At 43.7% G+C, this 26669-nt stretch overlaps 1 protein-coding gene across 2 annotated transcripts in view; it reads left to right on the top strand.

Annotated features, from left to right (window-relative positions):
- The window catches only part of EFTUD2 (elongation factor Tu GTP binding domain containing 2), a 42000-nt gene that overhangs the window by 5495 nt on the left and 9836 nt on the right, over positions 1-26669 (top strand). For both annotated transcript variants that reach the window (XM_049860826.1, XM_049860827.1), the window contains exons 3-14: positions 6594-6759; positions 7613-7691; positions 10659-10734; positions 11220-11285; positions 11793-11828; positions 13727-13817; positions 14681-14763; positions 18320-18486; positions 20328-20452; positions 24419-24482; positions 24798-24888; positions 26256-26391. In XM_049860826.1, the coding sequence (XP_049716783.1) occupies positions 6594-6759; positions 7613-7691; positions 10659-10734; positions 11220-11285; positions 11793-11828; positions 13727-13817; positions 14681-14763; positions 18320-18486; positions 20328-20452; positions 24419-24482; positions 24798-24888; positions 26256-26391 (1180 nt within the window). The remainder of the gene's footprint in view (positions 1-6593; positions 6760-7612; positions 7692-10658; positions 10735-11219; positions 11286-11792; positions 11829-13726; positions 13818-14680; positions 14764-18319; positions 18487-20327; positions 20453-24418; positions 24483-24797; positions 24889-26255; positions 26392-26669) is intronic.

Here is a 26669-nt window from a genome sequence, read left to right as displayed (position 1 = left end):
AGTAAGTATTTATAGAGCAGTTGCTATGTGCAAGGAATCCCAATGCAGAGAGAGCCAAGGCACAATTCCTGCCCTCAAGGAAACTACTGCTTAGAGGGCGAGATGGAGACGTTACGGAGCAGGGAAGAAACAAGTGTCATTTAAGTAATACTAAGTGCTATGATAATAAAAACCAAAACCAAACCCAGTGCCATTGGGTCGATTTCGACTCATAGAGACCCTATAGGACAGAGTAGAACTGCCCCATAGAGTTTCCAAGGAGCGCCTGGCGGATTCGAACTGCCGACCTTTTGGTTAGCAGCCGTAGCACTTAACCACTACGCCACCAGGGTTTCCGCTAGATAATAGTATGTAAGAAAGGATCATTCTTGGCTGGGATGACCAAGAAAGGTATCTGAAAAAGTGATATTTGCAGTGGACCTGAAGAGTGTGTAGGCATCTATAGGGATGGAAAGTAGAATAATCAGTGGCGGCCTAGGCTTGGAGAAGGGGATGTGGGATGCTTGAACAGTGACACCTAAAGGGTATGGAGTTTCTTTTTGGAGGGATGAAAATGTTCTAAAATTGATTATGGCGATGGTTGCACAGTTCTGTGGATATATTAAAAACCATTGAACTTTGCATGTTAAATGGGTGAACCGAATGTTATATGAATTGTATCTCAAAAAACCTATTACCAAAAGAATACAAAAAACAAAAAAAGGGGTAGGTGGTGTGTGCATATTTGCTTTCTTGGTGGTATGAGGTACCTCTCCTCTGCTCGATTTTCTCATTTATATCTTGGAAGAGATGGACTTAAGATACAATCTAATCCTATAGATTGAGTCCTGCCTCATTAATGTAACTGCCACTTATCCTGCCTTATTAACATCATAAAGTTTAGGATTTAAAACACATAAGATAATCACATCAGATCACAAAATGGAAGACAGCCACACAAAACTGGGAATCATGGCCTAGCCAAGTTGACACACATTTTTAGGGGACACTATTCAACTCATAAAACTCCTGTTACCCCGGTAGTCCATCATCCAAGGCCTTCTCTGGTCTGGCCCTGTCGCCTTGGCCTCCTACCTGTAGCTCTCCTCCTGGGATTGTGCTTTCAGCAATCTGGAGAAACAGTTGTTCTCCATTAACATACAAATTCTGGGTCCCTGCTCACTGCACTCCTCCTTGGCATGTCTTTCCTTCTTTGCTGTCTCCACTGTCAAAATCCTGTGCATCTCTTGAGCGTTCTCTACCTCAGAAAAGGCCACAAAAAACAACTCTGCATCCTGTATGGACTAGGAATCTGTCCATGATATCAGAAGGAATGTAGACTGGTGCAGCCATTCTGAAGTGCAATTTGGCAGTAGTCAAACTTGTTGTTAGGTGCTGTTGAGTCGGTTCCAACTCATTAACGACCCTTTGTACAATAAAATGAAATATTGCCTAGTCTTGCACCATCCTCACAAGGATTGCTATGTTTGAGTTGATTGTTGCAGCCACTGTGTTAGTCCATCTCGTAGAGGATATTCCTCTTTTCGCTGACCTACCTTTCCAAGCATGATGTCCTTCTCTACGGACTGTTCCCTCTTGATAACATGTCCAGAGTACGTGAGACAAAGTCTCACCATACTTTGGACCTGGGATTCCTGCGCTGAGAAACTCCTAGACCAGGGGGAAGATTGATAACAAGGACCTGCCCCCAGAGCTGACAGAGAAGGCCTTCCCCTGGGGCTGGCTCCCTGAATTTAGACTTCTGGCATCCTAAACTGTGAGAGAATGAACTTCTGTTTTTCGAAGCCATCTACTTGTGTTATTTGTGTTATAGCAGCAGATAAGTAAGACAGGGAATAAGGGGTGACACAACCAAAGCAAAGCCTGGAGTGCTTCCTGTAGCGAAGGCCTGGATAACCAGCCAGGAGTTCATCACAGTGGTCCCCACAAGTTGCAGAGTTGCGGGGGGGGATAGAACGAGAATGAGGGAAGCTGGGGTGACTGGAAGAACACTGATGTTATGAACAGATAAAAGGAAGAGATAAAAAAGTTCTCGTTTGTTTTCATTTTAGACCTGTTGAGTTTGAGCTACTGTTAGAATACTCAGAAATAACTATAGACACCTGGGAATTATTACATAAAATCCTGCAGTTAGATTCAAAATACATTCAGTAGTACAGGGTAGGAGAAGACTGGCTTGATAGTTGTTTTGGGGCCACCATCAATAGCATGTGTATGGCTGCCAAAACAGCTAATGTAATCTTGGGCCACATTAATAGATGTAGAGTGTGAAGATGGTGGGAGGTAGCCAGTCTGCTCACAACTGGAGAATTTTGTGTTCTTTTTATGAAAGAGCTGACACATTGGAATTTGTGTGAAAGAAAACAAGCTCCCACCACTGCATCTACACATCTCTCTGCTCTGTGTCCATGTACGCTGCCTTCCCTCATGTTCTTGTAGATGACTCGTCCAGTTTCTACCTACTAGATCCCATCCCTTCTCACCTACTCAAGATGTTCACTCCAGCAATTCCCCCCTTTCTCTACTAGATCATCCCCTCAGCATATAGACATGCCGTTACTTCATCTTCAGACCCTCTCTTGGCTCCCACGTTCTCCTTCAGTTACCACTCCATTTCCCTGCTCCCCAGTACAGCACATCTCAAGAGAGTATTGGTACTTGCTGTCTCCAAATCCTCTCCTCCCGTTTTTCTCTTAAACCCACTTCCGCCAGCCTTTTTCCTCCCACTCTGTACGGACTGCTCTTGTCAGGGTCCCCAGTGACCTCTGCTCCAGTAAACCTAATGGTCAGTTCCCAGTGCTCATTTTACTCGACCTGTCTGCAGCATCTGACACAGCTGCTTACTCCTCCCTCCTTAAAATACTCTCTTCCCTTGTTTCCAGAACATTCCTCTTCTGGTCTTCCTTCTTCTCAGAGGCTGTTCCTTCTCAGTCTTCACTGCTGATTCCTCATCTCACTGACCTCTAAACATCTACAGGCCTCAGGACCCCATTCCTCATAGCTCTTCTCTTCCTGTATTCAATCCCATGGGGATCACATCCAGTCTATTAAATAACTTCTATTCGCTGAGAACTCTCAAATTTCTATCTTCAACTCAGACCTTTCCTTTGAACCTCAGATTGGTATGTCCAGTTTCCTACTTGATGTCTAGTAGGCATCTCAAACTTAGCATATCTAAAACCTGGCTACGGATCTTCCTTCCTAACCCGCACTTACAGTCTTCATCTCAGTAAAGATGGTGCCATTCTCTAATTGCTTGGGTCAAAAACCTTGTGTGTCTCTCTCTCTTTTTTTGTTTTTTCTCACTCACTGTCAATTTGTTAGAAAACGTTTTTTGACTCTACCTTCAAAATGTATCCAGAATTTACCAGCCCAGGGGCAAGGACGACAAGGCAAGAGGAGACAGGAAGGCTGGTAACGGAGAACCCAAGGTTGAGATGGGGAGATTGTTGACATGTCATGGTGTTGGCAGCCAATGTCACAAAACAATATGTGTATTAATTGTTTAATAAGAAACTAGTTTGCTCTGTAAACCTTCATTTAAAAAAAATAGCATAAGTCAATGTTTAATAAATATCTCATGATTAAGAAAAAAATACGTATATATCCAGAATTCATCCTCTCCTTCTCAGCTTCACAGCTACCACTATAATCTCTTTCCTGAATTACTGCAGTAGCCTCCTGACTACGTAATCTCCCTCCTTCCACCTTTGCCCCCCTGCAGTATATCTTCAGCTTGGGAATCAGAGATTCTTTTAAAACAAAAATTGGGTCATACCGCTCTTCTGCTCAAAACCCCAAGCGTTTCTCAACCTTGGCACTACTGACATTTGTGGCTGGAAAAAATCTTTGTGTAGGGGTTGTCCTGTGCACTGTAGGGTGTTTAGCAGCATCTCTGGCCTCTACCCGCTAGATGCCAGTAGCAAACACTCCCCCCATGCATATCTATTTGTGACAACCAAAAATGTCTTCAGACACTGTCTGATGTTCCCAGGGAGAAGGGACAAAATCACCCCTAGTTGAGAACCATTCTCCTAGAGTAGAAGAGTGAAGTCACATTACTTAGAATGATCCAGAAGATCCTACAGGATCACCCCCGTGTGACCTGAGTTGTACTGTTCTCCCCGTCATGCACACCACTCTAGCTATACTGGCCTCCTTGCCAAACCTCAGAGATGCCAGTGCCTGACTCAGGGCCTTTGCAGTTGCTGTTTCATCCAACTGAAGTGTTCTTTTCCCATGTACTTGAGGACTTACGCTCTCTCTTCCTTCAAGTCTTTGCTCAAATGTCATCACCTTTTTTTTTTTCTCCCTCACTGATGTATTGTTAATGCCTGAAACAACGCCTAACACATAGTAAGTGCTCAATAAGTATCTGTTGAGTTACTGAATTAATCAAGGATGTTTTGGAATATAAAGAGTGACAGAGTAGCCACTTTTGATTATTTGAAGGACTTTTAAGCAGAAGAGAGACTAGCTTTGTTCAGTGTTGCTTATGACCAATGGGTTGTTTGTAAGGAGCTGGATTTGAAATCAGTTACAAAGACTAAATTTCTAGCCGAGTTTTCCAACAGGGAAATGGACTGCCTTGTGAGCGAGGGCCATGTTATTGAAAGTATTCAATAGGGACAGGAATAAATAACTATAGAAAGAATACATTTGTTCATTTGATGGGATCTGCATTGTGGCAGGCCCTGTGCTGTGCATTACGGCCACAAAGATGAATAGCACGCTTTTCCTGCCCTTAGAGAATTCCTAACGTGTGAGGTGTTGTAGGACAGTGCCCAGAAGAGTGCCTGGCACATGGTAGGTGCTCTTTAAATATTTGCTTTGTGTTTTTTTTTTAATAACTTATTTTTGTTGTTCCTATGGAGAACATACACAGCAGAACATACACTAATTCAGCAATTTCTACATGTACAATTCAGTACATCGGTTATATTCTTTGAGTTGTGCAACCATTCTCACCCACCTTTTCCGAGTTGTTCCTCCCCCATTACCATCAACTCACTGCCCATAAGCTTCCTACCTAATCTTGCGAGTTGCTGCTATCGATTTGATCCCACATAGATATATCTTAAAAGAGCACAATGTTCAAGGCCAACATCCTTTACTAGTTAAGCTAAACTATTGTTTGGTTTTAAGAAGACTTCAGGGAATATTTTTGGTTTAAGGTTTAAAGATTATTTTAGGACGATAGTTTCAGGGGTTCATCCAGCCCCCATGGCTACAGGAAGTCTGGAGTCCATGAGAATTTGAAATTCTGTTGTGCATTTTCCCCCTTTTGATCAAGCTTCTTCTATAGGTTCTTTGATCAAAATACTTAGTAATGGTAGCCAGGCACCATCCGGGTCTTATGGTCTCATGGCAGAGGAGGCAATTGTTTGTGAAGGCAGTTAGCCATACATTGTTTCCTTCCTGTTTCTAACTCTTCCTTCCTCTGTTGCTCCAGGTGAATAGAGACCAACTGTTGTGCCTTGAATGGCCACTTGCAAGCCATTAAGACCCTGGGCACTACCCAGCGAACTAGGAGGTAGAACAGAAGCACTAAATATGTTATTAGCCCAGTTGATTGGGATGTCCCATGAAACCATGAACCAAAAGAACCAAATCCCATGAGATGTGTGGTTGTACATAAGCAACTTTAGCCACTACCCATTCATTCACTCATTCATTCATTTATTGCCATTGTTATATATATATCTATCACACAACTTTTCCCAACTCAACTTTTTATAGGTGTGCAACTTATTGGCAGCAATTACAGTACTCGGTGGTGCAACTCAACCCTTAATCAATGTGATTTTTTTCATATTTGTTGAATGAATGACTGACAGTTGGACCACACAACCCCTTGTCCAACTCCAAAATGTATTGTTTCCTGTGTGAGTGCATAGATAAAGCATATTTCTGCAGACTACTTGGCAATACGTGTCCAAGCCTTGAAGTATGCACATCCTTTGGCCCAGCAGTTTTGCTCCTGGGAATTTATCCTCAATAAAAAATGAGTGATGTTCACAAAGATGTGTGGACAATACAGGTTTACTGCAGTGAAATTTGTAGTGGTAGAAATTAGAAACAGCCTGTATGTTAGAAAATAGATTAAATAAGTTATGGCATGTGGTAGGCCACATAGTCATCAAAAGTATAGGGTATAAATATATGTATTATTGATTTTTTTTTTTGGCTTGCCTGTTTTGTAATTACCATGACTTAGCAAATAGCAGGTTACAAAGTTTGTTTGTTTGGTTTTTTTTTTTTAACAATTCTGTGAATCTAAGTGAAAAGTTTAAAGACGAGGGCTTGTTTCTGGCTTCTGCCCTTGGACAAAGGCATTTTTTTCTTAAAAGGGTGTGTTGTGATGTGCCCTTTGTTTTTCCCGCTCTCAGTCCTCATGAGATCACTGGCACACACTTAGGAGGAGCCAGTTTCAACTAGGAGATGCTGTTTTTCTTCATGGAGGGTCACATAGGAGTACAGCCTGTCCCGCTGGCTCTTCAGGCAGAAGGAGTTAGTGCTCCACTCATGTATCAGCTGTTAGCTGCAGAGCAGAAGCGCATACCCCTTAGAGCCTCCTTCTGTCTTGCTTTCAGATGGATGATGAGGAGGAGGAGGACGACATAGGAGAGCATGATGACGACCACCCTGGGATGGAGGTGGTGCTACATGAGGACAAGAAGTACTACCCCACAGCCGAGGAGGTGTACGGTCCTGAGGTGGAGACCATAGTCCAAGAGGAAGACACCCAGCCTCTCACAGGTGAATCAGAAGGTGCTGGGTTGTGAAAGGGGAAGTTGAAACTGGAAAACTTTGTTTCATAGCCATGAGCAGTCTTAAAAGTTCAGTGAATGAATTAGTCAGTTACTAGTTTCAGGTATTGTTTCTGGATTAAGATTCCATTAGCCCTGTTTTAATATTCAGTGAAAATCTTAGCTTATCGCTAAGTAAATAAGAGTTATTTCTTTATTTATCTTACATCTGTTTAGGTGTTTGAAGGCGATTACTAAGCTCTCCCTGTGGTCTGATATATTTTTCTACCCAATTAACGCCAACCCCCTTAAGCCAAACCTCGTGATGTTTGTTTTCCACCTCTTAATAATTTTCAGGAGCCTGGGTGGTGCAAGCAGTTTGAGGTTGGCTGCTAACCTCAAGGTTGTTGGTTCAAACCTGTCCAGTGGCTCTGCAGAAGAAAAGCCTGGCAAACTGCTTCCATAAAGATGACAGCTAAGAAAACCCTATGGAGCAGTTCTGCTCTGTAATACATGGGGTCATCATGAGTTGGAGGTTGACTTGATGGCAGCTAACAACAATCAATTTCATTAATCTTCTGGAAAATAGTTGCATTTTATAAATACAAGGAGAGATTTTGAACAGACATTGACCATAGCATGTAGCCATTCTCTCTCTTCCTCCCGTAAAATGCAGTTCAAACTCCTCAGTCCACAGTTGAGGGTCCTTCACTGTCTTGTGCCAAACAGCAATGTATGAGTGATCCTTGAGAATAAAATAGACGTCGTATATCATGTATTCCGAAGGATTAGTCTAGTGGAACAGGGATCTGTGTTTTTATGTTTTATGCTCACCTGCACATCAATCACTTTTTTTTTCCTAGAACCCATTATTAAGCCAGTGAAAACCAAGAAATTCACTCTGATGGAGCAGACGTTACCTGTCACGGTGTATGAAATGGAGTAAGTCACCTCTGCAGGAGTACTGTGGGGTTGCCTTTTCCTGGAGGAAGGAGGTAGTTTGTGGTTAAAGTGGCCATTGGAATGTGGGAGCAAAAATCTCTCCCTACATTTTGCTGGAATTTTCCTTCAGCTTTTATGGCCACTGGCGTATTTAGACAGAATCTTAATTTTTCTCTTAGCTCTTGTCCAAATCTCAGCTGTTTTCTTCCAAACCTTTCGTTTGGTATTGGAAGCCATCCTTTGAGACAAAAGTGGGTGTTTGGTCTGGTTTACCTACTTTGACTCAATAAGACTGTTAAGAAAGAACCCTGGGCACAGAGGTTAAGCACTCGACTACTAACTGAAAGGTCAGTGGTTTGAACCTACCAGCTGCTATGTGGGAGAAGGATGTAGCAGTCTGCTCCTGTAAAGATGACAGCCTTGGAAACTGTACGGGGCAGTTCTGCTCTGTCCTATAGGGTCGCTATGAGTTGGAATCGGCAACGGGTTTTGAAGACTGCTAAGCATTTTTTTTTGTTTAATAATTTTTACTGTGCTTTAAGTGAAAGTTTACAAATCAAGTCAGTCTCTCACACAAAAACCCGTATACACCTTGCTACACACTCCCAATTACTCTCCCCCTAATAAGACAGCCCACTCTCTCCCTCCACCCTCTCTTCGTGTCCTTTTCGCCAGCTTCTAACCCCTTCCACCCTCTCATCTCCCCTCCAGGCAGGAGATGCCAGCATAGTCTCAAGTGTCCACCTGATCCAAGAAGCTCACTCCTCACCAGCATCTCTCTCCAACCCATTGTCCAGTCCAATCCCTGTCTGAAGAGTTGGCTTTGGGAATGGTTCCTATCCTGGGCCAACAGAAGGTCTGGGGGCCATGACCACCGGGGTCCTTCCAGTCTTAGTCAGACCATTAAGTCTGGTCTGCTAAGCATTTTTGATACATAAAACCAAAAACCGAACCTGTTGCTGTCAAGTCGATTCCGACTCTTAACAACCCTATGGGACAGAGTAGAACTGCCCCATAGGGTTTCCGAGGAGCGGCTGGGGGATTACAACTGCCGACCTTTTGGTTAGTAGCTGAGCTCTTAATCGCTGTGCCAAAAAAGGGAGGGTACCAGCAGAGAGAGAAACAGTTAGGCTCTTCCTACTGCAAACTGTTTTAAAAACATCTTCATTGATGAAATGTACTCGTAAGGCCCCCACATTTCAAAGTGCTTGTGACTTCTTATTAGACTATGAAACTGTTTTGTTTGTGTCATTGGGAAAACATGTTGATAATCTTGTACGTCTAAGAGTGGGCTCCCTTCTTAGGACGGTCAGCTCACCTTCCACCATTCAGACGGTTTTGAAACAACTTTTCAGTTGTCTTTAGAATTGTCTTCAGATTCCTTCACAGTCTCAGTGGTGGTTTTCTAAACCTCCCATCTTTGAGAGTGGGCCTGATTTTTAGAAGAGCCCGAGTCGTCTGAAGGATACTTGCCAGAAACACTGTGGGCGATAAGCACGAAAGACAGTGCTGATTTTGATCAAGATGGAGGCCCTCTGCGCTCAACCTCATTGATGAGATGGAGTGTTCTTGAATACCTTTGTGAACTGATGGTGACAGCAGTGATTCCCAAGAGAAGCTTCCAAAGTGATTTTAGCCCCCTTGGCGTCAATGAAATGAATGTAGAGCATCTAGCCTGAAGGCTGTGACAGCGACAGGACGCACATAGATGTGCTTGTTCTGGTATTTGTTGTTTTGTTTTGTTTTGTTTTCTTCTCGCTGTGTTTTTTTTCCCCAACGTTAACAAATAACTTATTTTTATTTAAACATGTTTTTCAAAGGGCTTCAAACCAGTTAATTCCGGTTCGAGCCCCTGCTGAGAATTTTCATTTCTTTGTGTGTGTGTTTTAGGTGAAAGTTTACAGTGCAAATTAGTTTTCATTCAAAAATGTTATACACAAATTGTTTTATGACATTAATTGCAATCCCTGTAATGTGTCAGCACCCTCCCCGTTTCCCTTTACACCCTGGGTGAGTTTTCTTGTCCCTTCTTGCATTCTCGTCTTTGCTTTTGGGCAGGTTTTGCCCATTTGGTCTCGTATACTTGATTGAACTAAGCAGCATGCTCCTCACATGTGTTATTGTTTGTTTTATAGGCCTGTCTAATCTTTGGTTGAAAGGTGGACTTTGGAAGTGGCTGGAGTTCGGAGTTAGCATAGCATCCAGGGGCCATGGTCTCGAGGGTTCTTAATGTCATTATTTTATTCAGGACTTCAAATCAGTTCTGCCTGGTTTAGTCAAGGCTGACAAAGTGAAATCAGGACAGACCTGAATTTTAAAAATTTGGGTGAAACAGAATGAGAAGCAGAACAGGAAAAATTACGGCTTGAAGCCCTGCTAGAAACTTAATGTCCTTTTTAGAAAACAAGGGCAGTGTACACACTGCATAGCGACCAAATTTCTTGCCTGTTGGATTTTCAGCAGAGTTGGGAACTATGGTGTCCTGTTCGAAGATAGTGGCATTCTGCACCACTTTGAATGTGTGTTGCCTTCCGCAGTCCTTAAACTAATCCAGTCTCCCACACCAGATTCCTGAAAGGGCTTACCGCTTCTCTTCCGACTTTCCCCATTCCGAGGCTTCAACCCGTAATTTTTCTCGTTCCAGTTATCATTCCTGTTCACCCAAAATTTAAAACTTTGGGTCTGTTCTGGCTTCACTTTGTCAGTCATGACTGAACTGGTTCGAACCAATGTGAAGCCCGGATTTTACTGTGGGAGTCCCCACGACATTTCGTTCACAGGTTGCCACATTTTCTAAGCCAAGACTGTGTAGATGGGGAAATTCCGGTCTGCCTCTGAGCATTCTCCAGTTGGTCTGAAAGTTATTCCTTGGCTAAAATACCTAAAACACCTTTAGGGTTTTTTGTACCACTCTTGATTTGAAAACTTTTGCCAAAGTCCCTTTCTTCTTTTTCTTTCTCCTTTCAGTTTCTTGGCAGATCTGATGGACAACTCGGAGCTCATCAGAAATGTGACCCTTTGTGGCCATCTCCACCATGGCAAGGTGAGACACTTCCAACTACTTGGAACAGAATTTCTCTTCGTTCCTGCTCATTTTTCAGCCCTCGGCATCACAGAGGTTGCGGTTTGAGGTCCTAAAGCCGGGCCCCCTGACCCTGCGGCTCCCTACCTGTCATGAAGTCACCTTGTGCAATTCTAGCTTCTGCAGAGCAGTGGATGGGCCCTGTTCCTAAGCCACTTGCACGCCAGAGCCTTGTGTTTACATCTAATAGAAAAGAGGAAATTGAGCCTTACTCTGATTTTTATAAGTTTTCATTTCCTGGGGGATGCCTGTCCAAGAAGGATTTCATCTTTCATTTGACAATAACCCCGTGGCTTCTGTGTTAATCCTTTGCCCTCCCGTAGTCCTCCTTGGTTTCCCCTTCCTCTTCTTATTCCTAAATTGTGTGGTAGCAGTGGGAGCTGGGGAAAGGGCACAGTGGATTTTCCTTTGTAGTTGGCAAGTCTTAAACTTCTCTTCCCTTTCAGACTTGTTTTGTAGATTGTTTAATAGAACAGACTCACCCAGAAATCAGAAAACGCTATGACCAAGATGTAAGTAGAACTGCTGGTTGAGGGCTTAGGATGAACCATTCAGAAATACAGGGGTGTCTTTCTCCTTCCCCTTCTTTTTAAATACTGACTCCCACAGAGTGCTGCTTTATCACTTTAATCTCTGTTAATAGCCCTTAAGAACATAGTTGCAACTTTCTCAGGAGCAGTGCAAATACCAACCTGGGGTGTTTTGGGATGATCTGTTCTACTCTTGGGATTCTTCCTGTGTTCTGATATATCCTGATTTTATAGTCTGTTCTTTCCTGTCATAGTACTAATAGCCTGTTCTGTAAATATACAATGGGACCTCTTTGTTTTCATTGTAAATGTAAATGCCTCTGCATGAGGCCCGGTGTGGCTGTGAGTCTCAGTGCAATAAATGCTCAATCCCTGCCAGATTGATTGCCTTGTCATGTGGGTTGGGAGGTGGTGAGGAAAAGTGATTGATGCTTTGTAGGTGGGAGAGGAGTCCGGAGTCAGGTGATAACAACAGTTAATTTCTTTCAGCTGTGCTACACTGACATCCTCTTTACTGAGCAAGAGGTAAGTGTGTCTTGGGAAATCAGATGGTTGCCCGCACCAGACCCAACGAGATCCAGTAGCTTAGTAGGGAATGCGGAGGAGCTTTACGGTAGAACGTCAATGCCTACCATGCCTCCCTCCCACTCCCACCCCACAGCTCCTTGTCTTCCCTGTTTCTCCGAGTCACCCCTGATCTGTAACTTGAAAAGAGCTGGGTAGGTTAAGCAGTAGGGTAGGAAGGATTTAATAAAGCAGATACTAAGAGGTAATACCTACAGTTATGCTGTAAGTTATGCAGAAGGTCATCATGATTTTTAAAATGGCATCATTCTAAAAAAACATGAATCTGGGTATATGATGACCTCTTTGAGTACCTGTCCCTGAGAATGTCATTGTGTGTTCTTGTGCCTCTCTTTCTGTATAAGGAAGTGAGGGTTATGTCTCAATGTCTTTCCCATTCTGTCTGTCTGGCTCTTTATCCCTTCTCTCTGGCCCCTTCTTTTTTCCCCTCCCTTTCTGTCAGAAACCCTGGTGCTATAGTGGTTAAGAGTTCAGCTGCTAACCAAAAGGTCGGCAGTTCGAATCCACCAGGTGCTCCTTGGAAACTTATGGGGCAGTTCCACTCTGCCCTATAGAGTTGCTATGAGTCAGAATCAACTCAATGGCAGTGGATTTTTTTTTTCCTGTCTCTTTTTCCTAAGTGACCACGTGAAAAGCTCAAGTACATAAATACCAAAAAAACCAAACCCAGTGGCGTTGAGTCAATTCTGACTGATAGCGACCCTATAGGTCAGAGTAGAACTGCCCCGTAGAGTTTCCAGGGAGTGCCTGGTGGATTCGAACTGCCGACCCCTTGGTTAGCAGCTGTAGCACTTAACCACTACGCTTCCAGGGTTTACATAAATAGGTTAACGTAAAAGAACTTTAAATGATGCTGGCATGTGATAAGCAATCAACAAATGTTAACTATTATTATTTTTAGATGTATTTATAGATTGATTTGACTAGATTTTTTTAATATTTTCTATTTTTGTTTTTATAATGAGAATACTGTAATATTTACATAAAAAGAAAAACTAAAATGACCCAGGTTTGTTTTTTTACTTACGTGATGCTTAGTTGTTATTATTTGTTGTACTTTAGATGAAAGTTTACAGAGCAAACAAGTTTCTCATCAAACAATTAATACACATATTGTTTCAGGACACTGGTTGCCAACCCCCTGACATGTCAACCCACTCCCCTTCTCGACCTTGGGTTCCCCATTACCAGCTGTGCTGTCCCCTCCTGCCTTCTGGTCCTTGCCCCTGTGCTATTGTGCCCGTTTAGTCTCGTTTTGTTTTATGGGCCTGTCTAATCTTTGGCTGAAGGGTAACCCTCAGGAGTGACTTCTTTACTGAGACGTAAGGGTGTCCGGGGCCCATACTCTAGGGGGATTTTTCCCGTCTTTGTCAGACAAGTAATTCTGGTCTTTTCTTTTTTGTTCTACATTTTTCTCCAGCTCTGTCTGGGATCCTCTATTGTGATCCCTGTCAGAGCAGCCAGTGGTCGTAGCCGGACACCATCTAGTTGTGCTGGAGCTTAGTTATTGTTTTGGTTCCACTGTATGAATAACTGTCAACAGGAAGATAAGATTCCAGGACCCTGGATCCTGTTAATTTTGATACTGCTTTACTTGGGTTTTTTGTTTTCAGTTTTTTTTAGCATTTGAACCAACCTCCCCCCGCCCCCTACCAGAAAAAAAATGTTTAATGCCAAGGCATTTTATCTTCAAAGTCATGCTGTAGAGGCCTAGATAAAAATCATACCCACTACGAGGAAAGACTTCGGTGTCATTTACCATCAGCTGATAATCCCAAGAGCATAATGAACCCCTTTGGCATCGGAGAAGTCTTTACCACTCTCTGTGTGATTTGCAGAGAGGCGTCGGCATCAAAAGCACTCCTGTGACGGTGGTCCTGCCAGATACCAAAGGAAAATCTTACCTCTTCAATATCATGGACACTCCAGGTAAGACCTTCCTTGCCCTTTTCCAGTCAGAACCTGGTCTCCTCATGTTCTGTGCTCCCGCTTTCAGAGCAGAGCAGAGCAGAGCAGAGCAGAGCAGCGGCACATCTTTGGTTTTGCATTCTCTTCACCTTGATTCAAATAATTAGAGAATTTTATTTGTGTACTCATTTCAGCCTGTATCAGGCCCCACACTAGACACTGGGGCAACAAAGCTGAATCAACATGGTCCTTGGCCTTAGGAACTCTCAGTCTTTTGAAGGAGCCTGTGGGTAGACATTGCCACCACACGGTCAGCACACAGGTTACGGTGGGAGCAGTACATCTCGCCCCATGGCTGTTCCTTCTCTTAGGGAAAGGACCAGCTTGGGGCAGAGTTTTAAATAGGAAAATTTGGGTTTGGGCAGATTTGCCTTCACTGCACCATGCGCTGCCCAGTGTCCTTGTACGTGTCAGTTCTACGTCCCACCTCACCCTACCCGTGGTAGCGTCTTACCGGGAACTGTCTCCCTGGAGCAGTAGCCCGTGCTCCAGTTCTTCCTTTGCCCTTTCTCTTGCCTCCAAAATTGTTGGCGTGTCCCACAGAACCGATTACTGCTGATTAGACTAAGCTGGCGTGTGAGTGAGTGTGAATGTTACGCCCTCCTAGGTAAAACACTTTCCTCTTTGTATATATGGAGACCTGCTGTATAAAAGCTTCATGCAAACATGCTACGCAAGGGGTGAAATTTTTACACTGCAGGAAGCTGTGTACAGGAACATTTAAGAGTCTGCAAGCTTTGCTGTGCTCCTCAGATCACCCTACAAGTTAGTTGCCTCATCCTGCCTCTCCACAAGTGGCAACTTACTTGGTATTTGCTTTTCAGGACATGTGAATTTTTCTGATGAGGTTACGGCTGGCTTGCGCATCTCGGATGGAGTGGTTCTTTTCATCGATGCTGCTGAGGGGGTGAGTCAGGCTCTGATCTCTCAGAACCTCTTTCCTGTGTCCTGTTTGCCCCCCACACAATGCCTAGAGCACTGAGTGAGCAGGGAGCCAGAGAACATGAAGATTGATGGGATTAAAAGTCAGATTCTCTCTAAAAATGAGAGCAGCAAATAAAGTTAATCCTCATTATAGACTGCCTCACTCCCTGCCCATTGAAACTCAAAATGATAGGACCCATTGTTATTTAGGAAACACAAGGTGAGATGATAAACTTAAATAAAAGGGAGGTAGGAAAATATATTCCTGTTAATGGATTTAGCATGTTAATGAATTTTTCTAAGCTAGAGAGACACTGGAGGCCCAGAATGTCTTTCATACTTCTGAATTGGAAGCTTGGGTGTCTCAGTTAATGAAACTCACTCGTGTTGTCGTTGGTGAGATAGCCACCAGATGGAGCCAGAGTTGCCTTTTGTCAAAACTGGCTTCATTCTGGTATAATTTCCAACTTAATAAAAAGTTATAAAAATAGTACAAAAGAATGCATCTTATTTGCCTCATTTGCTTTGTAATTCTTTGCCTCCGTATATGTATATGTGTTTATGTATATTTTTATCCCCTGAAGCATTTGAAAGTAAAATATTTCAGAATGTATTTCCTAAGAAAAAGGGCACTCACTTAAGTAACCGTAGTACCATTACCAAAATCAGGAAATTCAACATTGCTACAGTACTGTTGTACAGATTTTATTGTGTGGACCTTATTCACTTTCACTAATTGTCTTATTAATGGTCTTTATAATGCTCCGCCCCCTCCCCCAAGCTACTGATCTGATAGCATTTCGTTTCCATGTCTTGTTACTGTCCTTTAATCCAAATGTTTCTTCAGCCTCTCTTGATTTTTTGTGACATTGACGTTTTTGAAGAGTACAGTCCATTTATTTTGTAGAATGTGTCTCAAGTTGGGCTTGTCTGATGTTTCCTCATGATTAAAACAAACAAACAAAAAAACCAAACATGTTACCGTCGAGTCAATTCTGACTCATAGTGACCCTACAGGACAGAGTAGAACTGCCCCATAGAGTTTCCAAGGAGCGCCTGGTGGATTCTAACTGCTGACTTTTTGGTCAGCAGTTGTAGCACTTAGCCACTACGCCAGCAGGATTTCCTTCCTCAAGATTGTTGTTGTTGTTAGGTGCCGTCGAGTCAGCTCTGACTCACAGCGAGCCTACGCACAACAGAACGAAACACTGCCCAGTCCTGAGCCATCCTTACGATCATGGTTATGCTTGAGCCCATTGTTGCAGCCACTGTGTCAGTCCACTTCGTTGAGGGTCTTTCTCTTTTCCTCTGACCCTGTACTTTGCCAAGCATGATGTCCTTCTCCAGAGACTGATCCCTCCTGACAACATGTCCAAAGTATGTAAGATGCAGTCTCGCCATCCCTGCTTCTAAGGAGCATTCTGGTTGTACTTCTTCTAAGACAGATTTATTCGTTCTTCTGGCAGTCCATGGTATATTCAATATTCTTCGCCAACACCACAACTCAAAGACATCGATTCTTCTTCGATCTTCCTTATTCATTGTCCAGCTTTCACATGCATATGATGCGATTGAAAATACCATGGTTTGGGTCAAAGCACATAGCTTTCAAAGTGACATCTTTGCTCTTCAACACCTTAAAGATGTCCTTTGCAGCACATTTACCCAATGCAATGGGTCTTTTGATTTCTTGACCGCTGCTTCCATGGCTGTTGATTGTGGATCCAAGTAAAATGAAATCCTTGACAACTTCAGTCTTTTCTCCGTTTATCATGATGTTGCTCATTGGTCCAGTTGTGAGGATTTTTGTTTTATGTTGAGGTGCAATCCATACTGAAGGCTGTGGTCTTTGATCTTCATTAATAAATGCTTCAAGTCCTCTTCACTTTCAGCAAGCAAGGTTGTGTCATCTGCATAACGCAGGTCGTTAACGAGTTTTCCACCAATCCTGATGTCCCGTTCTTCTTCATTTAGTCCAGCTTCTCCAATTATTTGCTCAGGATACAGATGGAATAGGCATGGTGAAAGAATACAACCCCCACGTTGTACTGTGGGGGCTTGCGTGTTGCTGTGATATTGGAAGCTATGCCACCGGTATTCAGATACCAGCAGGGTCACCCATGAAGGACAGGTTTCAGCTGAGCTTCCAGACTAAGACAGACTAGGAAGAAGGACCCAGCAGTCTACTTCTGGAAAGCATTAGCCAGTGAAAACCTTATGAATATTTCTCATGATTAGGTTCAGGCTATTTTTGGCAGGAATACTCCATAAGTACTGTGTTCTTACTAGTACATCCCATCAGAAGCTACATGATGTCACCTTATCCTATTACTGGTGATGTTAACCCTGACCACTTGGTTGAGGTGCATCTGCTAGGTTTCTCCAGTGTAAAGTTACTGTTTTCGCCTTTGTGCTAATAAGATAGTTTGTAGGGAGATACTTGGAGCCTATGTGTACATTGTATTCCTTATCAAACTTCACACGTGCGTTTTAGCATCCATTCATCATTCTTGGCTTATTTCTGTGATAGTTGCAAAATGGAGATTTTCTAATTCTTATTATTCCTATTGTATTTCTAAGTCGAAATCCTGTTGTAAGGAAGAGCTTTCCCTTGTTCCCTATGGGCTTATTTATTACCAGTAGTGACTCATGGGTTCTTATTTTATTCAGTGGGTTATAATCCACTACTATTCTTATTTGGAGCTCTGGTGGCGCAGTGGTTAAGAGTTATGACTGCTAACCAAAAAGGTCAACAGGTTGAATCCACCAGGCACTCCTTGGAAACTTTATGGGGCAGTTCTACTCTGTCCTATAGCATCGCTATGAGTTGGAATTGACTTGACAGCAGCAGGTTTGGTGCCTTTTGTTGTTGTTGTTGTTATTCTTATTTGTTTTTATGCTCTAGTTTCAGATTTGGCTAGCAAGAGCTCCTTCAAGCTGGCTTTTTTATCCTTTTGACGCTTTTTTTTTTTTTTGAGCACTTCTTTCCAGCACAAAGAGACATTCTAGACTCATCTTGTACGCTTCCTGCCCCAAACCTGGAATGACTGTTTTTCCAAGGAGCTTTGACTCCTTTTAGGTGGGGACTGGTGTTTAGAAACAAAGATCTGCATATGTGTGTTGCTGTTGGGTGCATTGCTTCTGGGTCCTTTCACTGAACAGGATTAGGTAATACACACACATCTACACACACCTGTATCTATTTTGCACATATATATTTACATTTGACCATTTGTTTATCCTGATACCCCTAATTCCATTCCAGCACCACAGGCTCTTCCTAGCCTTCCTTTATTCCTTCTCCAGCACTGAGAAACTTGTCTCCCAGCGTTGTCATTTACGTATTTCTCAATCGTGAAAGTTGCCTCTTAAAGTTCTTATCTCCGCCTTTCAGAAGGTGCTCTGTCGCTCCACCCAACAATCTATATTTCCAGGCCCTCTGTCCCCCTAATACCCCAGGTTTTGAAATAGTATCCTCTTTGGTCCTGCTGTGGCCTTTTCTGCACCTGTTGCCACCTCCTGACCCTTGTGTTTCTCAGGTGATGTTGAACACCGAGCGGCTGATCAAGCACGCTGTGCAGGAGAGGCTGGCGGTCACTGTGTGCATCAACAAGATTGACCGACTCATCCTGGAGCTCAAGCTGCCTCCAACTGATGCTTACTACAAGCTGCGCCACATTGTAGATGAGGTCAATGGGCTAATAAGGTATAGGATCCCTCGGAGTGGGTTTCCTGTCCTTGGGGACTCTTGGTTTTTGTAAGTCATAACCCTGAACACCTTTGAGGGCAAGTGATCTGTTGGCATGTGTTGATGGCTTGTCAGGCAAGACTAGAGGCACATTCTGGCTTCTGTAGGGATTGCCTCCACAGCTTTGGCCTCATTAACTCTGTGTCACAACCAGTTGTGCTCACTTCACAGAGATCTTCATTTTAGTGTTGTGGTCAGTACCTTGGACTCTAGAGTCATCTTCACCACGTGTCATTTGGGGGAAATAAGTGTGTAAAGCCTCAGTTTCCCCATCTATAAAAAGGGAATAATTTTGCCAGATGGGATGTTATAAGAAATTAAATAGGTATTTGACATACTTCACTTAGCACAGTGCTTACATACTGTAACTGATGGGTGAATAACGTTAGCAGCTCTTAACTGTTAACCCAGACTCAGTGATATTAAGAAACTATGTTCTCTTGCTTCTATAGCTATAGCTGCTTTTCAGCAAGGTGGGGCCTTAAATTGTTAGTATGAGGGACAGTTGGGAGACCTTAGAAGACAGTATCAGGGGTGGCTTTGAAGAATATGTTACGTAGATCTTAAAGACAGTCTTATCTGCAGGCGGAGGCATGTACTGGGCAACTTGTTGAGGCCCTCTGATGGCCCTGAGAGGAGACTCCTCCTGAGAAGTCACCTCCACAGTTGAGGATTGGGGACGGGACCAAATGGCCAAAAGAGAGGTTTACCTTCGGGAGCCTCCCTGAAGTTTTGAGCACTGACCCTCAACAGAGGAATCTTCTCCCTATCTCTGGTAGGGCTGAGAATGACTAGAGTCTAGCATAACATCAGGAGTCTAAAAGGTGAAATGATCAACTTAATTAAAAAAAAAAAAAAGAAAGTTAGCAGATGGGATGGGGCTAAGTCTTGATCTGCCAAAATAGGAAGTCAAGAGTCAGCATATCAGATCCCTAAGCAAGAAATAGCGGTGTAAACCTACCATTTAGAACTACGAAGATAAATGCTTTAAAAGCTTCTTTGAAAGAGTTGGAAGCAGTTGCTTCTGAGAAGCATAACTTGGAGGTGGGGTAGAAAACCTGGCAATCTGCTTCCTGTAAAGATTACAACCAAGAAAATGCCATGGGGCACTTCTACTCTGTCACATGGGGTCATTTGCTATAAGTCGAAAATCAGCTTGATGGCACCTGACAACGACTTTAATTTCTAAGCTAAGAGAGTCCATAAAACAATATGCCAATAAGGCTGGGATCATGGATTCAGTCCCTGTGTGACAAATACTGATTTTCTTATAAATGTTCCTGAACTTGGGATGCTTGTGGCTTCTGTATGGCTTTTAAGATTCAACGTTTTAACGTAAATTGTAAAACTAAACACTATAGAGGAGAGTAGGGCAGTGAGGGTGGGGAGCAAAGTTGCTTTTCTTTGTTCTTTTTTTGCCCTTTAAACCTGGTGTTTATTACGGTTGTTTGTATTTGTGGAATCAAGAGGACTCTAAAACGTATTCCTGTCATATCATTTCCTGCGTTCCAAGGTCTTTGTCTCTGTCCTCCAAGTTTCCACTTGTCTGTTGGTGCAGTTAACTTTCCAAGATTGTGCAGAATGTTCCCAGTGCTGGGCAGTCAGCTTGTTTCTAGGTTAGGGAACAACTCCATCATGTCACTTTCTTGGGCCGGGGTCTCGGCAAGGCCGAGCCGATTATGTAAGCCCCTTCTGAAGGCTGGTGAGGCTGCAATATCACACCCTTGCCCTTTACCTTTGGCTCTGTGTCTGTGTTGCTGCACGGCCTGGCACTGGGCTCATGCCTGTCTGTGTTTCAGCATGTATTCCACTGATGAGAACCTGATCTTGTCCCCGCTCCTGGGCAACGTCTGCTTCTCCAGCTCCCAGTACAGCATCTGCTTCACGTTGGGCTCCTTTGCCAAGATCTATGCTGACACCTTTGGTAAGTTCTGGCTGGCAGTCTGTTTCACCAGCTTCCCTGGAGCCATGTGTGCCTTTCCTGCCGAATGGCACAGAAGTTGGCTTTGTGCCAGAGTCCCCTGTCTAGGGGAGCATTTACTAACTGTTATTGTCACATTTGGGGCTCTTTTTGGCCTCTAGACCCTTTCTTTCGGCTAAATGGTTTCTACGCAATAGAAAAATAGAAGTGACTAGGAAGAAATGGGACAAATATGAGCTCGTTCCAAGAATAAAAATCTCTTTGAGAGACATTTTATGAAATAGGAATTATCCGTGCCCGCAAAGTATTTTCAGACCCTTTTCACAAAGGTGGAATCTCTCTCACTCCCAGGGCTTCTCACTGTCTTTCCAACCATATTTAGACACATATAAATTTTATAAAGGAGCCCTGATGGCACAACAGTAAGCTCTCAGCTAATAACCCACAATTTGGCAGTTCAAACCCACATAGCCACTCCGCAGGAGGAAGACCTAGCGCTCTGTTTCCATAAAGATTGTAGCCTAGAAAACCCTATAGGGCAGTTCTGCTCTGTCACATGCGGTTGCTATGAGTCAAAAAATTGACTGAATGGTGGCTAACAACAGCAACAAATTTTAGAGGCCTACATGAGAACTCATATTCGATTTGTAGCCACATATACAAGCCTCCTGGGGCCCAGCCAGCTGAATAGTTTTTTGAGTTCCTGGACCCTGAACACCAGAGCCCTAGGACTAGCTTCCCAGCTCAAGAAAGCCCCTGACTCTCCATCTCTGTGCCTTCCCAATTATTCCAAATCCCCTTCGGAGCCACGCACCGAGAGCCTTCTGCATGTCGGGGACTGAACTTCCTTGCAGGGAGGCATTATTACCCCCATGCTTAGAGCTGAGGAGACAGGCTCTGAGAGGCCTCGCAGCAGATAGGCAGTGGAGCACCGCTGTTTCTGTTCTCGGCACTCAACTACCCTTTCTCTCTCTCAGTACGTATATGTTTGTGCTTGTGAAAACATGGGGGATGCAAACTTGGTCTTATTTTTTCATGTGTACATATTTAATACATGCTTATTGTAGAAAAGTGGGAAGTACAGTAAAATTTAGGCAAGAAAGCAAAATTTACCCATAATCTCGTTATCATAACCATTATTAACATTTTGTTATAGTTCCCTCCTTCAGTTCGTTTTACATGATCTAGTCATATTTAGTCATATTATATATGCAATTTTATCCTGTTTTTCATTTAGCGTTGTACCATAAAAATTCCTCTATTTTATTAAAAATATTTTATAAAAATTGTTTGTTGAAACTGGTGTTGGCCCACTGTAGAGATGTACACCTACACCTTACTTACCTACTCTCATTCTCTGATGTTTTGCATTTACAACGGTAGTAAAATATCTGACTGTTTTTGTGCCTTAACGAGGCAGCAGGCATGGTGGCAATGGCTGTGGAGTGTCCCCTTCCTCAAGGAGGGTCTCCGGGCAGCCTCCAGGAAGCTGGGCCACACTGCCCCATGCCCTTTGCTCCCTCTTGCTACACGGGGCTGGCCTCCAGGTGGATGCACAGGTGGCACTAAACCAGTGGGCACCTGTTCCAGGTTCCCAGTTCTTACGTGGCCTGAGGCCCTACAGCTCAGAATTGCTGTGGGTTGGGAAGGGAGGAAAGAAAGAGACATTGGAGAGAGTGTTTGGAAGAAATGCGTGCAAGTTTAGTGACATCCAGGGTGAGCCAAACTGGGCCTGAAGCTTCCACTTCAGTGGGGCCCAGTGCTTGGCCAGGATCCCAGCACCCTTGCCCTCACAGGAAGCTGGAAGCCTTGGTGACTCACCAGGCCCGGAGGGCAGAGCAGACTCCAGGATTGTGAACTCAGGGCATGCAGGGGTGGAAGTGGAGCCTGGAGATGACTCTGAGAGGGAAGCTCCGACCCAGCCCAGGAGGAAGGTGAAGTAGTTAAGCCTTGGGCCCTCCAGTCACACAGCCCGGCTTTATCCAGCTTTGTCTCCCCCAAGCCTCCTTCTCTGCAGAGGAATAATCCGTAGCTGGACTTGTCATAGCAATGAGCACATCACTAAATCGTAGCTGTTATTATTTCTATGATCATATTTTCTAAATAAAAAAACAAGTAGTCTGAAAACAAAAAAAAATCCTCCATTTTCGTGTAACGCCAATTTGGCATAACCATCTGGTCTTTGGAACCTAATTATGTCGATAAGTGAGGAGTGGGCATACTCTTTTCTGTCATTATACATTTATGTGTTTCCAGATGACTCTTTTAAAAAAAAAAAAGGGTGTAGAAGGACAGTAAATGGCATTCATCTGAGCAGGGGTCCAGTACAACTGTGTGTATTCCTGAACGCCCTTTTTATCAGCATGTCAAGTAAAATCTAAGACCTTTTTTGTAATTATAATGTAGAGATGATTCCATTTCTGATTCAAAATTGCCCTGAGCTTCAGGAGAGATTATTACTCATCCTTGACCCACTGTTAGTTTACAAAGGAGTCCAGCTGTGGGCTCCAACATGATTGCCGTGAGAAACCACATATGGACTTCTAGAAACTCAGCAGTGGGGGGAATATCAGAGATCAGTCCTTCCCCTTTGTTTTTTAATATTAAACTTTTACTTATTTATTGCAAATTTATAACACACTCAAATGGTTCAAAATTCGAAAGGGTATGTAGAAAAAAGTCACCTTCCCACTCTTATCCCTCAGGTAACTGGTTACTTTCTGGAGGTAATTAACCTTCCCCTTCATTTTACATATGGGGAAGCTAAGCCCGAGGCCACAGAACTTGTTGATAAAGTTGGAACTTGAATCCACTTTGGCATTCTTTCTGTTATATCATACTACCAAAATTGAGTACCACGTTCTCTTGCTAGAAATACAAGGTGTGATGAATGCTTTCTGACATATAGGAGTCTTATCCACCAAGTAGACAGAATCCCACAGAGCAATAATGGCAGTGTGAGGTGGCGTGGGCTGAGTGCCAAGTAGCTGCTGTAGGTGGTGGAGCTGCGGGAACTCGGAGCAGGGAGTCAGCCCAGATGGCCCAGGGGCCTGGCAGGGAAGACTGCATGAAGGCTTTGACAAGTAGAGAGTAGGGCCCCAGGAATTCCAAACTAGCACGATTGCGGGAGGAGGCAGCTGGTGTTGACCATGGCCTGTGCAGGTCACAGTAGACTGTTCACCAAAGAGAAAAGTTTGAATAAAGGTGTTCACTGGGTGGGTCAGGGCCATGTTGTGGAGGGTATGGAATGCCAGGTTAAGGAATTTAGATTTTATCCTATAGGCAGTTCCCCCCCACCCCAGTGCTGTCAAGTCGATTCTAACTCATAGTGACCATATAGGACAGAGCAGAACTGCCCCATAGAGTTTCCAAGGAGCACCTGGCGGATTCAAACTGCCGACTCTTTGGTTAGCAGCTGTAGCACTTAACCACTACGCCACCAGGGTTTCCTGTAGGCAGTTAGGAGCTATTAAAGATTGGGTTGGGGTGATAAGTACAAAGCTGTGAAAGATAGAGCAGAGGAGGGCAATACAGGAAGGGACAACTGTTCAGACATTTTTGTCGATACTCATATATAAGATTAGTGTTATTTGTGAGACCAAAAAGGAGGACATGTATTTCAGAGATGTTCACTCATTTTTTCAGTAAACATTTATGAAACTTTCATGTGGTAAGCACAGTTCTTCCCCTCAAGAAACTCAATCCAGTGGTTACAATACAACAGTGTGATAAGTGCAGGAGTAAAACCAAAAAAACCAAACCCATTTCTGTCAAGTCGATTCTGACTCACAGCAACCCTATGCGACAGAGTAGAGCTGCCCCACAGGGTTTCCAAGGAGTGGCTGGTGGATTCGAACTGCTGACTCTGGACCCTGGAAAGGAAGGTGTTAGAATTCCTCAGTTATGAATTGCCTGTGGCAGCTGAAACAATTTGCTAGGTAGATTATAATTGTGTTACTTCTTTTATAGGTGACATTAATTACCAGGAATTTGCTAAAAGACTCTGGGGTGACATCTACTTCAACCCCAAGACGTAAGTAGAGTATGGGACGTGACTCCAGAGGGGTGATCGGTTTTCCCAGTGAGGACAGATAAAGTGTTCCTGAGGTTCAAACCTGCTCCTAGACGTCAGCTGTGTCTTTTGAGGTCTTCACAGCTTAGCTCAAGGATGCAGGAGAACCATAACCATATGGCCTCTCACAAGTCTCTCTATGGGAATTTTATGATCACACACAGTTACTTCCCCTTGACCCCTGCTCAGATTCAGAACTTGGGAAATTCATCCTCAGGGTTGATGACACTGCCTTCTCCCTCCTGGAGCACTCATGACTCTCCTTTTTCCCTCTAGGAGAAAGTTCACAAAAAAGGCCCCGACTAGCAGCTCCCAGAGGAGCTTCGTAGAGTTTATCTTGGAGCCCCTTTATAAGATCCTTGCTCAGGTGAGTGTGTCAGGCCACCTGGTGCACGTCTGCCCTTCCAAGCACGAGGTGAGAGAATTGCTGAACTCAGGCTCCCCTCTACCCCACACCACTCGGTTTTATATTACTAAATTTGAGGGCAGTTGATCAGCAGTTGTTTATTCTTTTGGGTCAAGGACACTGCAGTATCCTAAGTACTGTTGAAATCAGGGTCAAGGGGGAAGGTACAAAAGAAAGGAAAGGCAAGGCATAACCTAGAGGAGTTTTATGGAAAGATCTTGACTCTTCAAAAGAATGTGACATTTAAAATTTCCATTAAGAGAATTTGAATTACAGAGATAACGTAATTGTGAACATCCTCCAGGCTATGTATATATATCGATGTTTGTCATAGCGTTGTTTATAACAGCAGGGAAAGGGGGAGAGAAAAACTGGAAATCAGTGTTCATCAGTGAGAATCCGATTAAATGATACATCTCTTAAAATGAAGCCTGTTGCAGCTACTCAGAGAATGGCTGTATGAGCTTTGTCTTAATGACTCTTCGGGCCACGTATGTGTGTGATGGTCTGTCAGACGGAAAAGGAGGCATCAAAAAGTGGTAAAGATGCTGTCAGACATGTGGAATGTTTCAAAAAGAGTGTAACATTGCATTTATATGAATGCGTGGTACCTAAAAGGCAGGGCTGAAAGAGGGTGGTGATGTTATATAGGAATATTTCATACGGCCCTTTCTTCTCAGACAGTTTGAAATGTGCCAGTTTTAATAAGCACCGCACAATGAAAGCAAAGGAAAGAAGAGAGTGCAGCCATTCCAGCTGACAAACTAGCAGAACATAACAAGACAAAATAACGTGACTAAAACCTATGAGTGCTGATCTTATGTCAGTCTGGAACAGATTAATAAAAGAAATTTACAGAATCTGCCTTGGTGGAGACCTTGAGTCTGCTGAGGATGATTTATCTTGGCCCTGCTCTGACAGGGGATGGACTGCCAGGTGGCCTTTTTTGGTTCCTTCCAGTGCAGTGATCCTCTAAATGAGAAGCCTAAATAGGGAGGCCTAAGGATCTTCCTGAGTGGAAGGAGGTGCTGCTTGTCAAACACCAGGGGGCAGCACTGGCAATAGTCAGCCTGAGGGTACCTGGTTTATTGACTGGTGGGGGAACTTAACCAAGCTTTCCTCACCCAGGGTTGGTTTGCAGGGTAAGTGCCAAAGACTTCCCTGAAACCAAACTGTTACCCTTCCCAGGAGCTCTGCCTGCAGAAGAGAACCTAGTGCAGTAGTTCTTTGAGTCAGCCTTTGGCCTTCCCTCTTCCTCCTGTGGGTTACCACACTGGGGCCACTGTTCCTTAGTGCTACATCTGACGTGGTATCTGATACCTTCACAGGTGGTGGGTGATGTGGACACCAGCCTCCCAAGGACCCTGGATGAACTTGGCATCCACCTGACCAAGGAGGAGCTGAAACTAAACATTCGCCCTCTGCTGAGACTGGTCTGCAAAAAGTTCTTTGGCGAGTTCACAGGTAGCGAAGAGCCGACGGCCCCCTCTTAACATCACCACTATCATGTTCAGCCACCCTGCAGTAGTGTTCGGAGATCTGAGGCTCTTTTAAATAAACTGCAGATCAGGATACAGAACACCTGGGTTCTTTCCTAGCTTCTTAGTGCATGGGACCAAGAATTCTGTCTTTGAATCAAATGCTTATGGAATCCACACTTTCTGGAGCCGTGGAGGCTTGACGAAACTCCAAAACTATTGTTCTGAGATAACCTTTAAACCTAAAATCAAAAACGTCCCCTG

Source organism: Elephas maximus, chromosome 19 (genome assembly GCF_024166365.1).
Source record: "Elephas maximus indicus isolate mEleMax1 chromosome 19, mEleMax1 primary haplotype, whole genome shotgun sequence".
NCBI classification, from domain to species: domain Eukaryota; kingdom Metazoa; phylum Chordata; class Mammalia; order Proboscidea; family Elephantidae; genus Elephas; species Elephas maximus.
The sequence above is the reverse complement of the archived record's forward strand: the minus strand, read 5'-3'. Positions and strand labels throughout refer to the sequence as shown.